The 16,636-nt window shown below is 39.2% G+C and overlaps 1 protein-coding gene across 2 annotated transcripts in view; it reads left to right on the top strand.

Moving 5' to 3' along the window:
- Positions 1 to 1,255: 1,255 nt before the first annotated feature.
- The window catches only part of Tmem38b (transmembrane protein 38B), a 63,493-nt gene continuing 48,112 nt past the window's right edge, over positions 1,256 to 16,636 (top strand). The window contains exons 1-2 of one of the 2 annotated variants that reach the window (XR_012440356.1): positions 1,256 to 1,517; positions 12,908 to 13,064. Coding sequence is in view for 1 of the 2 variants with exons in the window: in XM_074051324.1 (XP_073907425.1) it covers positions 1,406 to 1,517; positions 12,908 to 13,064 (269 nt within the window). In the remaining variant the exon portion in view is untranslated. The remainder of the gene's footprint in view (positions 1,518 to 12,907; positions 13,065 to 16,636) is intronic. The other variant, XM_074051324.1, reaches the window with a different exon arrangement.

Raw genomic sequence — 16,636 nt, 5'->3', positions numbered from 1 at the left:
TTTGTTTGTTGGAGGTTTCATTAACTTTTTAAAAAAGTAAACATTTCTTTATAATTATTTATTTTGGCAGTACTGGGATTTGAACTCAGCACTTTGTCCTTGTTAGGCAGGCTCTCCACTGCTTGAGTCATGCCTCCAGCTCAAGGCTAACTTATTTTTTTGCCTGCGTTGGCCTTGAACACAATCTTCCCAATTTCTGCCTACCAAATAGCTAGGATTAAAAGGAGTGCGTCAACCCACTGGCTCCTAGTTCTCTTTGCAACTATAATCTTCCTACTTATTCCTCCTTTTCTTTCGTTGACAAGCACAACTCTTGGCTCACTTTGCTGCTTTTCCAGGTGGAGCAGACATCCGCCTGTTCTGCTTCTAGAGCATCTTTCTCCATCTGGGGTCTTGGCTCCTACTACCCTCAGCCTCTACTACCTTTTTCTTGGACTAGGGAATACCTTAAGATTTTTCTGTCTCTAATCTAATCTCTTTTTACCAATCTCTTCCTAACTTTGCTGCTTGATTGCACCTCCACCCCCCCCCCAAAAAAAAATCCCAGTTTAACACAATGGTGAGGAGTATGCATTCTAACTGATAAGTTTCAGCACAATATAATGATTGATCAAAAACTTAAAGTCTGGAGACAAACCCCCTGGTTTTATTGTTGCCGTTCAAGGATTTAACTTTTTTTTTTTTCAACCTCACTTCTCACTTTGCAGTCTTAGCCAAAATATCTCCATCTCTCACCTGCCTTCCAGATCTCCCCAACCTTTTCATAGTCTAGTCACCTTATCCACTACTCACTTCTCTGGAATGATCTACCTGTCTTCCCAACTGTGTTCACATGACAACTGTACTTCTCACTTTTTGTACAGTTATGTGCGTCCTTAAAAATCTTGAGGGAAAACGCAAGTTTCTTCAGGACAGGATATTAATGTTTTGTTTTTTATAGCTTCAATAAGTCACAGTGACTTGCACTTTGGTTGCTCAAAAAGGTGAATGACATCAGTTTGCTGAAAGAAATCTGACTCTGAGCCTTAGCCGTTGAGGATAGGTGCTTTGCTCACGTGCGGGTTCTCTTGGGCCTGTCACGGACCCAAGTACTGAACAGCTGCTGGACCTTATTAGGAGAACCAAGGTCAGGTCCCGCCCACAGACCGCCCCGCCCACAGGCCGCCCCGCCCACAGGCTGCCCCGCCCACAGTTCTCCCAGCCTGTGCACAAACCTCCGGGCTCCTGAGGTCCCTCGGACGCGCGGCTCCGCCCCTCAGCACAGCGCGGGGTGCCAGAGCGCACGCGCAGGGCTCGAGCCGGCGCGGCGGAGTGTGCGGCCACAGCCACCCCCTCCCCCACCCCCGCCGCGCCGGAGGGGAACCAGTCTCCTCGGCTGCTTCGGCTGCCGAGGTCTGGCGTAGTCATGGAGTCTCCGTGGGATGAGCTGACCCTGGCCTTCTCCCGCACGTCCATGTTCCCCTTTTTTGACATCGCCCACTACCTAGTGTCCGTGATGGCGCTGAAGCATCAGCCAGGTGGGTGCGGGCGCCGCGACCCTCTTCGTGTCCCCCTCGCGGCGACGACGGCCTCAGCCCGTGGGGGGCGGAGGTGAAGCTGGCCGGGACGGATCCGGCAGTCGAGGGGGAGGGGCGCCAAGGACCGGCCCTTCCGAGTGCAGAGGGGAAACTGAGGCCGGGGAGTGCCGCGGCCCCGGGATGCCGGACGCCGGGGCGGGACTCGGGAGCGGTGACCGACGCGCTGCCGCCGTTCGGAGCGTCGGTGCCTCGGTGCCGTCCGGGCGCGGACTCCGGTACCTATGGTGCCGCCGCTGCCCTGCTAGGTGCGAGATCCGCGGAGAGCGAAGCGGAGCCCCCACGGCAGGGTCACGACGGCCCGGCCAGGAAGGCGGCTGCACGGAGGTCCTCGCACTCCTTACACCGCGCTCAGTGTCGCACCGTGGTCAGGAAGCGGCGAGAGGAGTCGTGGAGTGGGATGGATAGGGTCGTCAGTCCTGTTAGCCAGGAGAGCAAGGAGCAGTATTTGTATTTTCTTGCGTCTTTTTTTGGTATATTGTGGTGCATGCGAGGCATACACTCAGCTACTGAGCTATATGGTATACCCAGCCTCTTCTTGTGTCTTTACTGTGTTGCTTTCCTTTTTTTAAAAAAGTTACCCCACCTTTAATATTTCGTATTTGTTGGGCTGGAATTTGAACTCAGGGCTTCGCACGTGAGCCACACCCCCATTCCCTTTGCTCTGGTTATTTTGGAGATGGGGGTCTTGCGAACTGTTTGCCTGGGCTGGTCTTGAACCACGATCCTCCTAATCTCAACCTCCAAGTAACTAGGATTATAGGCCACCCATGCCCGGTATGTGATTTTGGACAGAATAAAAATACAGAACTCTTTCCTCACCCACCTCCATTTCCCTGCTGCCTCTTTGTAAGCCCTCCTCCAACCCCTGACAACTATTCATCTCGTCTTTAATTTTTAGGGGTATCAAGAGGTCTTGAGATTCCCAAATTTGAAAATCACTTGGATAGTTGAATGTTAATATAGTACTGTACATAGAATAATCATGTTTTTTCTAGTACCAGTACTTGTATAAAGGTAAAAATGAAAGAATTCACAGGATCAAACCTATTTAACTTTTGTGTTAGACAATTACCTTTGACAGTATTGACTGTTTTCTGTTTTCAACATCTTGTCATTTTTGTGATCAGAAAACAGTTTTCATTTGCATTTGTCATGGTTAATAGTGAGTTTGTGCTTCTTAGGTTTATTGGCAATTCTTATGTCTTTCCTGTAAATTGCTTAGTATCTTTTGGCCAGTCTTCTATTGGGCTGTTGGTTGTTGTCTTCCTTTATCAGTTCTCTTTGGGTATCATGAATATTAGTTCTATTTATGTGGTAAAGTTTTTTTTTTGCTTATCTCTTGCTGTCTTAACTTTGTTTATATTGTCCTTTATTGCTGAAATTAAAAACTTTTCATGGTTAATTGTACTTTTTTAATAGACATATCTGTTAGTTTTGTTTTCCTTTGTGACTCCCTGGTTTTGTGTATTGTTTTAGGAAGAGCTTTCCCATGCCTAAGATTATAAAAGTAATGTACTTTTAATATAGATAAAAAGGGTTCTTAATCTGTCTGTAGTAATTTAGTGGTGTATGGCTATTTCTTTGCAAGCCTTTGGATCTCAGTGATGCATAGCTGAAAAGAACAGCTGGAACTCAGGATCTCAGCAGAGTAGCTACTTGAATTGGTTTTACTCTCAGGCCATTATTAAGATTATTCCTTCTGCATAGCCCACTAAGTGTCTCTAAAACTGGAGTTTTGGACCCAAGGCCCAAACTCCTGAGATTCCCTATGCCGGATCTGGCCACCCACTCCTAAATGCCAAATAAAGGGGCATGGTGAAGGCCGAAAAAGGAGGTTTATTACAGGGCTTGGGGCATGCTGCAGGAAGAGGCAGAGTAAGGACTCAGCTATCTTCAGCCATCTGTGGGGTGCAGACATGAGCTACAGGTTTAAACAGACAAAAGAACTAGGGACAGGGACAAAGGTATGTATAGTTAAACAGTTCAGTCATAGGTGTGGTCTGTGTCAGAACTGACTGGCAATCTTGGTCAGGCAGGTGGTCTAGTCCAGTTTTGGGAAGTTATCACCTGGAGGGAGTAATCTGGTTTCTTTTGAGAGGATTATTCTGTCTTGTGATGTGAATTGTTCTCACTGGGAGGGTGGCAACTCCAGGTAGCTCTGGTTCTTGTCATAAAAGTGTTATCAGTTCTTTCTTTTCTGGAATCCAAGGTGATTGCAAAGTGACTGTAAAGAGAATGGCTTAGAGCAAAGGCAGATACAAAATAGAGGCAGGGATGCCAACCTTCTCCTGTTTTTAGTTAATTTGTGGGCCCAAGTAAGGAGTCACTGCTTTTCAGCAAAAGCAACTTGAGAACCTCTTACATCCCTAGTTCTTGCTTCTTTCCTTCTTTTTTTTTTTTTTAGTGGCACTGGGGTTTGAACCCAGGGCTTCAAACTTGCTAAGCAGGAGCTCTTACCAGTTGAGCCATTTCACCAGCCCTTATTTGTCATAGACTTTTTTCAAGATAGGGTCTACCAAACTATTTGCTTGGGGCTGGCTTTGAACCCAGCTCCTCTTGATCTCTGCATCCTTAGTAGCTAAGATTACAGACCACTGGTGGGGGTACCTGGCTCTTGCTTGTTTGCTTTAGTCTCTCATTTCTTCTGTGAAGTACTGAAATCCTTCCAGTGGCTTAAGTTTGCCATACTTATCTTTTGTTGTTTGTAGCCAAGAAAACTCATGTCTATTTCTAGCTTCTTTATATCAAAGAGTATTGATAATAAAGTGTTGAGCAGTGGCAATAGTGAATAGCGTCACTCTTGATTTTAATGAGAATGTTTCTAAAACTTTATCAAATGGAATATTTGCTATAGGTTTATAGGAGGAATACTATACTGTAAGGAAGTTTTATTTCTAATTTTCTAGGTTGTACCTATATCTTCACCACCATCTTAATAGAGAAGATGACAAATTTCATTGTGCTATTTTTTTTAACTCAGATCTGTTGAAATGACCCTAAGTATTGCTTTTATCAGAGAAAATATGTAATGTAGATTACATTAATACATTTTAAAAAGTGATAACTCATCCTTACATTCTTGGAATAAACTTTGTTTGATGTATTATTTTAATTTGCTAATAATTTATGAAAATTTTATTTCATTGTTTATAATGGTGACTAGCCTATCAGGTTATTTTTTCCTTTTCCAGTTTTGGAGTCAAGGTTATGCTGTTTTTGCAAAATAGATTGGGAGACATTCCAGTTTTAATTCAAAATGGCTTATTTAATAGGCATTGATCTTAGAAATTCAGTAGACTTCAATTATGAAGCTATCCATTTCTTGGTGCATTTGAATGGGAAAATCTTTTTCTTTTCAATCCAGTCTCAGATCATTTTGGTAATTTACATTTCTCTTCAGATTTTCAATTCGAAATAAATGTGTATATTAAATTACAGAAATTTCTCAGGATTCGTCAGTACTTTACGTTACTGGAAAGTTAGCATAGCTCTACCTTAGTCCTTGCATCTGGCAAGAGAAGAATTCAGGGAAGATATGTAACTATAGTGAAAGTAATAGTAATGCTATTAAGAAAGGAATAAACACACTTTCAGAAGACTGAAAGTGGGTCCCCTCTCCCATCTAGAGTGAGAAGGACAATAGTTTTTACCCTGGCACCAGTTTTTATTGAAGTAGAGGGGGCTTGGAGTGGTAAGTCCCTACCTAGGACCTGCCCAGGAGGCTGAAGTCACAGTTAAGGTCATGCGGCTAGATTAGGTCTATAGATTTACAGTGTACCAACTATTATTGGGTCCACCTGATTTCTTTTTTTGCTACACTGGAGTTTGAACTCAGGGCCTACACCTTCAGCCACTCCACCAGCCCTTTGTGTGATGGGTTTTTCGAGATAGGGTCTGGCTTCGAACCATGATCTTCCTGATCTCTGCCTCCTTGGTAGCTAGGGTTACAGGCTTGAGCCACTGGCACCTGGCCCACCTGACTTCTTAGGGACTGAGATAGTTTAACAAAGTAAAAAATGTTTCTGTTTTTTATTTTTCTATTTTTAAGTTAATATGGAGAAAAAAGAATTTGCTTACTAGTTTATAAAAGTTGTGTTGATCTTGTAAAAATGGCAGTTGGAGTCGCTCCCTGTCTATGATTATGATAATTCACAGCCTTTCAGCCAGCCCTTCCTTCTTTAAGTGGTGATGTTGTTTGCAAGTTAGCTGACACTCTCTTTGCATCTTTCAAGTGTTTGGTTGTGGCACCAGTTTCTGTGGTATTTTATGTTTACTCTGTTGGTGAGGAGCGTGATCTTTATGGGTTTCTACTTGACCTTTCTTACCATATGATTCTTAATCATGGCTCAGAGAATCAATATGGGAATTGCTCCATTCGCCAAATCCATCTATTCTGGTTATTCATTAAGGAACTGGGGAAAGAACACAGCATTGGTCTGTGTATCTATCTGCTTGATGTACTGTGATTCTAACTTAATCTGAACCTCCTTGAATCGTGTTGCAGATAGTTTGTAAACTTTTGTTGCCTACATGATTATTTTTGAATGATTTAGATGAAAAAGCATGGTTGGCATGGTTGAGTTATATGAGGTTTATCATGTTCATTTCATTCTCTCTCTTTTTGGCAGTACTGGAGTTTGAACTCAGGGTCTTGTGCTTGTTAGGCAAGTGCTGTACCACTTGAGCCATGCATTTCCCCCCCTCCCTCACCACCATTTTTTGGGGGTTGTTTTTGTCTGGGCTGTACTTGGATCACAATATGCCTCTATTCTCCCTATGCCTTTAGGAGTAGCTGGGATTGCAGATATGTACCATCATACCTGGCTTATTTATTTAGATGGAGTCTTGGTCAGTTTTTGCACACTGTGCCCTGCTTTTTTATTTTTTTATTTTTTTTTGAGACAGTGTCTTGCTATGTAGCCAAGGCTGACCTAAGACTCACTGTGTAGCCTACTCGGGCCTGGAACGCTCCATACTGCCTCAGCCTTCTGAGTGCTGGGAGGATAGGTGTATACTCCAGCCTGGTTTTTCCCTTTGCTTTTAAGGAGATAAAGCTTAAAAAAAATTATGCTAAAGCCAAAATATATTAGCATGCAATTTAAGAATACTTAGCATCTGGAGCTGAAGCTTTAGGATTAGATGGTTCTCATGCTCTTTTCTGGAGTCATACCAGCCAGTAGCAAGATAAATGTTAACTAGCACAACTGGTTCTTAAAATAGCACCATATTTCCAGCTAACAAACAGAATAACAAAATGTAAAAAGTCATGTTTACTATGCATTAAAAAATAACTTTCCAAGCTTTGTTGTAACTAAGTTAATGGAACTATTTTTAATATAGTCTAACGATCCATTTTGGCCAGCCTGTGGGATTTTGTAGCTTTGATCTTTTTTTTTGATGGTACAGGAGTTTGAACTCAGGGCCTCATGTTTGCTAGGCAGGTGCTCTCCCACTTGAGCCACTCTACCAGGGTAGCTGTGACTTTGAGTTCATGGGAGTTGTGACTTTATGTTTAGCTTTTACTTTATAATGAAAATAGTTTTATTGAACACAGCCTCATTTGTTCATTTACATATTGTCTATGGCAGAGTTGAATGATTGAACAGAGACTAGTTGTTATATAGCTCAGTTCAGAAAAAGTTAGCCAGCTCCTGTATTTATTTATTTATTTTTTGATTGTACTGATGGTTTGAACTCAGGGCCTCCTGCTTGCTAGGTGGGCACTCTACCACTTGAGCCACTTCACACTCCACCAGCCTTCTTTCATGTTGGGATTTTTAAGAGATAGGTTCTCTCAAACTATTTGCCTCTGCTGGCTTTGAACCACATTTCTCCTGCTCTCTGCCTCCCAAGTAGCTAAGATTACAGGCGTGAGCCACTGGCACCCAGCTAGCTCCTGGTTTGTTTGGTTAGAGTAAAAACCTAAGTTCTCATTCTGATCCACATATAACCTACCTGTGGCCATGGATTGCATAACCATGGATATGCCCCTGTGGGGTGTGTGTGTGAGAGAGAGAGAGAGAGAGAGAGAGAGAGAGAGAGAGAGAGAGAGAGGAGAGAAGAGAAGAGGAGAGACAGAGAGAGAATGAGAGTGAAAGACAGAGGAGAGACATAACACACAGTATGAAGGAGATAAGGAGAGGAGAAGGAATGCCAGTGTGTCAATAAGCATACACGTGTAGAAATAGTCAACTTCAGGAGAAGAGTGATTGAATGGTACAGGTGGAGAGGAAGGGGTAAATTTGTTCCTTCCCTCCAGTATTACCATAAGATGAGAGCCAATACTTACTGCTCACTATGTGCCAGGCCCATTCTAACTGTTCTTTGTACTCAGTGTAACTGCTCTAACTGCTCAGTGTACTCACTTGTGGTTAATCCTTATAGCAATCCTGTGAGGTTGTCATTTTTTTCCTTTTTGGTAGAGCTGGGGGTTGGGGGACCATCTCTATTTTATATGTGGGAAGCGGACAACTTGTTAACACCAAAAGAGCCAGGGTTTGTTTTTAGGCGCTTGAGCTCTGCAGTTTACAATCTTAAGCACACTATATTGCCTTTCAGCCTGAGGGTGGCTCAGTATGGCATTGTTCATTGTTCACCTAGTGCCCATTGATCAAAACAATCACACATCATTTATTGTGCAGACTGCTCAGTGCGATAACCAGTTGCTACTGTATGGGGCAATACTGAACAGTGCCTGTACACATACTTAGTTAGATAATTACATCTTTATCTACTGTATATAATATGATACGATATATATTTTAGAGACAGTGGTATCATAGTTTACATACGCGTTTGCCTGTAAAGACAACATGACCATGTGTCATCAAAATATTTCTTGAAAATTTCTAAGGCTTAGAAGTTGCTGCACTGAAGATTGGCATCTATTAGTTATATAAGTTTCTCATAACTAATTTTTCTTGGAGCAGGCACTATTTCTTGATGTATCATCAGATACATGTCATTAAACCTTGACATCTCTTCACCTGACAGGATGTGTGCACCCAGAAAATTCACATGTGCCAACTCACAGTTACTCCTGGGTACATTTTATATTTTGTGCACTATTTAAGTTTTTATCCCCCCCATACCACCTTTTTTCCTGAACACATTTGCAGTTTTTTTAAAAAACATAATTGAGCCTTTTTCTAAGAGATTAACAGTTAACATTTTGTATATTCTTGCATACCTACTCTATATATTACCCATATGTACTTACAGAAGTGTAATGTCTTCTGTAAATGACTTCTTACTGTTTATATATTTGTGAGGTTCTTTTCGCCATGTTAACACATGTACTCCTTAGATTGGATGTGACATAATTTGATGAAGTTTTGTTTGTACAATTAATACGTGAGCATTTTAGTTTAAAGAATTCAAGTGTAATGAAGTAACATAGTAAAATAACTTCAAAGCTCCCTTGACCATCTTCCTTAATCCCCAGCGTCTCCCAAGAAAACAGTTTGTTGTTATTGCAAACCATTTTCTTTGCATTCCATTTATATACTTCCTAAGTCTTTAGGTGTGCAGAGTTTGAGTTTGCTTCCATAAACAGTTCCAGCTATAATATTGTTCAGCATGATTGCATTTATTTCCTTTCTTCCTTCTTCCCCTGTGCTTTTTCATCCTTTCCCCTCCCCTGTCCTTCCTTCCCTTCTCTTTCTTTCTTTCTTTTTTTTTCTTTCCACAGGGTCTTCCTCCATAATCCAGGCTGGTCTTGAACTCTCAATCCTTTGGCCTCCACCTCCCAAGTGTACCACCTTGCCCAGCTGTTTCTTTGTTTTTACTCAGCAGTGGTTTTTTGGAGGTGGTGTCTCATTGAACTGCAAGTGGTTTAACTGCTCCTCTGATGGTCTCACTTAAATTTTTTTCTATTTTTATCATAACATTATAAAGAACACTGGTTTAATGGTCTTTTTTTCCTCTTTTAATATTCTTGAATGAACTTATTTGGACACTTGATTTAGTTTTAACTTTAAAAATCTGTTACTGCCAAAATGCTTTACTTGTTTACTTCAAAATGACTTTACTTACAATAATACTCTTCATAAGAACATAGGAATTTGTTCACACATTTTCTAATTTTTTAATATTAAGCTGTCATTTGTTCCCAATTGGATATGTGTGAAATAATGTTTTGGTATATTATTTATTTACTTTTTTTTTTTTTTGCGGTGCTGGTACATGCTGAGCAAGTGTTCTACCCATTGAACTAGAGCCATTTATGTATGTATGTATTTAGATTACTAGGGGTCTTTCTTTTCTTTGATATGCTTATTAACTATTTATAGTTTTGTTTTGTGATTTGCCAACATTTCTCGATTGTTGTCTCTTTCTGTTGATTTGTTGGCATTTGCCTTATGTAGGTGAAAAAGCATTTTATACTAGCCCTTTGTTATATAAAACTCTCAGATATTGATGTAGTCAGTCATATTTATAATTTTTCGTCATGGTGTTATTCAACTAAGTTTTTTTTTTCTGTTCCTTCATTGCTAGATTAAGAAAAAACAGTCCTCTACCACTTAGCCATGCCCCTAGTCCTTTTTTAACGTTTTAATCCCCCTCCCCACCCCATATACACATAGGGTTTTATGCTTTGCTTGGCTGTCCTCAGATTCTGATCCTCCTGCCGCTGCCTTCTGAGTAGTATAGGTAGGTATGTGCCTACCTTGTTTTTGATAAGGTCTCACTAACTTTTTACACAGGTTGGCCTCTTAACTTCTATCCTTCTTTCTCCATCTCCCAGGTAGCTAGGATTAAATGTATGTGCCACCATGTCCATCAGGAATGTTAAATTTTTATGAAGTGGCCTTTTACTGTTTGTCTAAAGGAGTAACCATAATAATAATTTGTTAGTATAATTAATTTCTAAATACTGACCTTCCCTTAAATTTTCTGGATAAAATCAAATTGGCCATGATTTAGCCTTTTTAAAAAAACTGCTGATTTCAGTTATTAATTTATTTATGCCTTCTACTCATAAGCAAGAATTTAGTGTGTCTCTTCCTCCCTCCCTCTCTCCATCTTCCTTCTACATTTTCTCTTTTTTTCTTTTTTGGGTAGGACTAGGGTTTGAACTGAGGGCTTCCTGCTTACAAAGCAGGCACTCTACTGCTTTAGCCACAGCTCTAGTCCAGTCCATTTTGCTCTGATTTTTTGGAGGTGGGGTCTTATGAACCATTTCCCCTTGCTGACCTCAAACCGAGATCCTCCTGATTTTAGCCTCCTAAGTAGCTAGGATTACAGATGTGAGCCACTGGCGCCTAGCCTTTTTTTTTTGAATAATTTTTGAAGTTGGGATTCTGTTGTTTCATAGAGTGATTTAAGTTTTTCTCCTTTGCTGTACTCTACAATGGTTATATAACATAAGAATGCATAATTCACAATTATTTGGTGAAGGTTTTCTATCAATTTGTTTAGGTCTAGCACCTTTGTAAAGCTAGGTTTTTGCCCTGTAGTTTTTTCCTATAGTACTTGTATGTTCAGGTTTTACCTGTTCTTAAGGAAATTTTGCTAATTTACAGTTCCTTTAAAATTGTTCATTTTGATTCCTGTTCACATTAATTGGATTAAATATATGCTGTTTGTGGTTAAAACTTTTCTAATTAAAATTATTTTCTTTCTTTCTAATGTTATATGCTATTTTTATCCCTTTTTTTGGGTGTGTTTCTTTCTCCCTTACTCCCCCAGTAGCTTTGGGTTGGCTTTATTGATTGCCCATTTCACTCCCTATATTAGTTTCCATTTAATTGAAATTCACAGAAAGGTTCCAGAATAATTGGTTAAGGAATGCCTCCTATACATCCTCTTTGATTCTCCAGCTGCTTACAGTTTGCTCTGCTTACCTTTCTCTCTGATTTTTTCTTTTTTCTTTTTGACAGTGTCTGGTTTTGAACTCAAGAGCTTGAGCTAGGCAAAGACTCTACTGCTCGAACCACATACTTCTTGCCCTTTTTGCTGTACTTTATTTTTCATATAGGCTTTTTGCTTGGGCCAGGCCTCAGACTGTGATCTTGCTACTTATACTTCCCTCCTAGCTGGAGTTACAGGAGTATGCACCCACACCCACCTTGTTTTTTGAGGTGGGATTTTGCTGACTTTTGCCTGAGCTGGCTGCCAACCATGATCCTCCCATCTCTGCCTCCTGTGTAGCTGGGATTATAGGCTGTCTGAATTTTTAAATCTATGCATATGAGCTTTTTAGAATCGTTTAAGTGGAAGTTGGGGGCATTTAGTGCAGTTACTTAGGTGTATTGTAAGAACCACAGTACAGTTATCACAATCAGGAAGTTTAACTGTGATACAATACTTTTATCTTAGCCACAATCCATAGATTTCATCAGTTGTTCAGTAAGGTCCTCGATAATTATTTCTTTCCTGCTTCAGGATATTAGGACACACATTGCATTCAGTTATCTCATTTTGGGGTAAGGGCTGCTTGGAGTAGAACCCACAGCCTTGCACATGCTAGGCAAGTGGTTTACCACTGGGCTACATTCCAGTCCTCTGTTGTTATAATGTCATTCAACATGGAACGTCATTAGTCTTTTTGTGTATTTCCTGACATTGACATTTTAAATATTTTTTTCTTTTTTTCAGAATAGTTCTCAATTTGGGTTTGTCTGATTAGATTGATTAAGGTTAGCTATTTTTGGTAGAAATTAGATGGAGGTGATGATGTTTATCATATTTGGAGTCACCTGATGTGTTCACAGTGATGTCTGCAGGGTTACTCCATTCTAAAATTTGTTAGGACACATTTAATGGTAGTCTAAATACCTCTTCTTCACCAGCATTTCACCTTTGAGTTTGTTTGTTTCTAGCCTGTCATGTTGAAAGCTTAGTTTTATTTATTTCAGCCTCTTAAATTTTCTAAAATACTTAAGATTATAAGATTATTATTATTATTTTTTTGTATTGGGGATTGAACTGGGGAGCTTTGTGCTTGCTAGTCAGGTGGTCTACCATTTGAGCTCTTCTTCCAGCCCAAACTTTACCTTGTATATTACTTTGACATATTATCTGGGTGTATTTATAGTAAGATTTGGGATGAAAGGAGACGGTAAGTAGGAAGGTTGTCTATAAATCATCTACTACTAAGAAACTGGCGAGAACCTGAACAGAGTAATTTCAAGATGCCCAAATCAGCCATTAAAAAAAATTACTAGTCTTGTTTTAAAGAACAAAAGAAATGGTTTTTAATGATAGTGATTGGCTCACCTATGAATAATAACGAGTTGTTGAAAATTAGGAATTTCGATTTATTTCACTTGGGCTTGTTTAATAAACGCACAGTAATCGCAGACCGAGTTGTTTCTTTTCCATTTCAGGAGCAGTGGCAATGGCATGGAAGAACCCTCTGTCTAGCTGGTTTACGGCTATGCTCCACTGTTTTGGTGGAGGGATTTTATCCTGTATACTGCTAGCAGAGCCTCCACTGAGGTTTCTGGCAAACCACACTAATATTTTACTGGCATCTTCAATCTGGTAAGCTGCCATTATGGTAACAGAGAGACATTTAAAAAATTGTTTCATAAATTGTTAGTAACATGGAACATTTTTTTTCTTTAAAAAACATTCTGCATGTCAAGGAAGGAACCCAAATAATGCCAAACGTTTTAAGTGCAAAGTTTATCTCTTTGTTGCTTTTCTCCTTTATCTTTCCCCAGAGGCAGTTATTATTACCATTGTCTTACATATATTCAGTGGCAACATTTCAGACATAAAAAGGCATCCAAACAGTTTATTCTACGAACTCAGCTCTAATAAACAGAATTACAACATGATAAAAATCATGAATGTAGTCTGGTGCTGGTGGCCCACACCTATAATTCTAGTTACTGTGCAGAGATCGGGAGGATCTTGGTTGGAGGCCAGTCAGGGCAAATAGTTTGTAAGACCCTATCTTGAAAATGCTCAATACAAAAAACAGCTGGTGGAGTGACTCAAGTAGTAGAGTGCCTGTCTGGCAAGTGTGAGTCTCTGAGGCCCTAAGTTCAAGCCCAGTACCACCCCCCCAAAAAAAGAAAAAAAATCATGAATGTGATCAACCAAACAAAAAGTCTAAGTGTTTATGACTTCCGTATAATTGTTTTTGTCATACTCTATGTTGGATTATTTAGAGCCTCTGAAATCTTTAAATATTAATTTTGTAGTTTTGAAGTGCAAAGAATGTTGCTAGGAATTGCTTTGTATTCTTACAAATATAAATTCAGATATCCTTAAGAGGACTGATCTATTAAGTTAAAAAATGTGTAATACAAATCAATGTGCTTTGTTCTTTTGAAATCAAAAACTGTTTTCTATTAAAAATCATATCAGTTAAATATGTTAGAACACTTATAGTTTGTTTTTATTGTGATAATTTTTAGTGACTGTAACTAGTTTTGAAAAGGATATTATATATAGTTGTAGCAAAAGTGAAAAGGAATAGTGGGAACCTGTGGCAGTGGAAATTAGGCACGGAATAATATATTTGGTAGTTAGTATTTATTGAGTTGTTACTATATATCAATTAAATCCTTTATATTCATTTTCATATTTAATCATAAGAGTCCTGTGAGGTAGTTACCATTTTTATTTCCATTTGACAACTGGGAAAATCGAGGCATAGAGAAACGTTGCTTTAATTTTCATATGTAGTAAGTGGTTGAGCTAGAATCAAAATAAAAAATTTAGCTTCAGAGCTTTCTCACTGACGCGTGGCTCTCATAGATTGGTTTAACCATCTCCATTCTTTAGATTAAGGAAAAAAATTGCCACTTAAACAGTCTTTTCATTATAAAATGATCATTTAGAAAACAACAAAATTCAAATACATGGCCTAATGAATCATTATAGAGTACATCCTTGTAACCACTATGCAAATCAAGAAATAGACTTTGTAACTCATCACTGAAGTCCTTTCTGGAGGATCAGATGGACCTGGGAATGAGAATTCCTCAAGAAACATCCCAGTCCCAAATGCTGAGACTGTCATTTTCACTCTAGAGATGAATCTATTCAAAGTGTTCTCTTTCCTACTAAACTTCGCAATTACTTTCACTACATCCTGCCTGAGTTTTTCTGTTGAAACCTAGGACCAAAGTGCTTATCAGTACTAAACTTTCTGGTGACAGTTCCACAAAGATTCTCATGTCTTGATCCCTTCCAACTGAATACAATATGCAACATGATGAAAGGCACTTTGAAGATGCATTAAGATTATGAAAAGGGACTTAAAGACATTGTACTGGATTGTCCAAGAGTGTCCAGTCTAATGGCATGAAATCCCATAAGGAGAGAACTTTTTGTGGTTGGAGGCAGAAGAGATAATGCAGCAGAGAGGAAAGTTAGAGATTCTGAGGCTGAGGAGGGCCTCACAAGTGGGGGCTAGAAGGAAGCCTCAGGAAAGTATGGGAGTGCTAGCTGATAGTGAGGCAACAGGGCCTCAGTCATATAACTGCAAAGAACTGAATTCAACATCCTGAATAAGCCTAATGATAAAAGCTGAAAGCTTTGAATTAAATCTTGAGATAAGATGAATACAGAACCTAGCCGAACCATCCTATTTTTCATACCTGTGGAGTCATAGATAATTCGGAGATAATAAATAAATGTGTGCCATTGTAAACATTCAAAAAAAAGTCCTTTCTGTGTGTTTCATTAGTCACAATCCCCTTCCCACTTTAAATAACTATTGTAATAATACATCGTTATCCTAACTTGTTGGTAATCACTTCTTTGCATTTTTGTATAGTTTTTTTTTTTTACCCCTAGAAATTATAACTTAGTCATTGCTAGGTCCAAATTGTCTCATTGTCTCTCTTTTGTGACATTAACCCTCTTTCCAACTTAATGTTTGTAAGTATTAATTAAGTGAAAATTACAAAATGGTCATAGTCTAATTCTTTTTAATTATCAGTTAGAATGTTATTATAAATAGATAATCTATTACTTGATTATCCGGCTATAGTTCATATAGAAAATACAGGACAAATGCTTGATTCTTTCCTTTATTTACCAGTTTTCAAGATAGTGAACTGGTTTTCTGTCTTGCTCTAAAGAGGACCAATTTTTATATTATAATAATAGTAATAATAATAACTCAAAGATTTAGGCATATTTCATGGTTCTCACTAAATTTCAGTTTTCACTATTACTGAAGTTCCAGTTGTTCCATTTTTGGCCAGTGGTGCCTCATCACATTGGCTCCTGAGACTTTGACTTGGCTTCCTTGCTTGGTAGTGTTATGAGGTTCTTTTTCAATTACTCATTTCTCTAAGAAGCTCTGGTTTCTTCTAGTGATTGTGGTATTTCAGTATCATAGTCTGAGTGCTAGAGATGCTCATCATTACTAAGTTCATCATTGCTGCTAGGACATTTCAGTGAACAGAGCCAAGAAAAATAAGGATGAAATAACTCAAGAGTTTGTATTGATATTTCTAAGTCAAAATCAAGACTATAGAGATTTTATTTAACTTGTCTCTCTTAGCAAGGTTCTTGATGTGTAGCCCAGTCTGGACTGGAACCTACTGTGTAGACCAGGCTGGCCTTGAACTCAATATCCTCCTGCCTCTGTTTCCCAAGTGCTGGGATTACAGGTGTGCACCACCACACTTGGCAAGAATCTTGCTTTTTAAGGGCATAGGATGTGATACAATTAGAATATTATGACACTGGCAATTTATTCTATCTGTGTTGTCACATAACAGATGAGACTTTAGAGTCTCTAATGGTACTAAGACTACCACTGATAATGAATAATGAAAATATGTGGTTTTTGCATATACACATTTCATTTTCCTCCCATTTAAAAAGTAAATGAATTATTCTATACTGTCATAGTTTTATAGCCATTATATACCGTACTCTTTCCTACTTAATCCTTATTCCATCTTAACTTTTCAGCTTACTTTGTACTTAAGGCTTGTCACCCAGTCCTTCTGTCTGTATTTCTCATTAGTTTTGGTTGTCTGAAGCTTATTCTCTGGTACATTCATTTGGAACAACAGTCCCTGAGTTCCCACATAATGGCAAATTTACTGTGTCTTTTGTACTTGAAAGCCAGTTTTACTGGG

This window comes from Castor canadensis, chromosome 13, assembly GCF_047511655.1.
Source record: "Castor canadensis chromosome 13, mCasCan1.hap1v2, whole genome shotgun sequence".
Lineage (NCBI taxonomy): Eukaryota > Metazoa > Chordata > Mammalia > Rodentia > Castoridae > Castor > Castor canadensis.
This window is presented reverse-complemented; position numbering and strand designations above follow the sequence as displayed.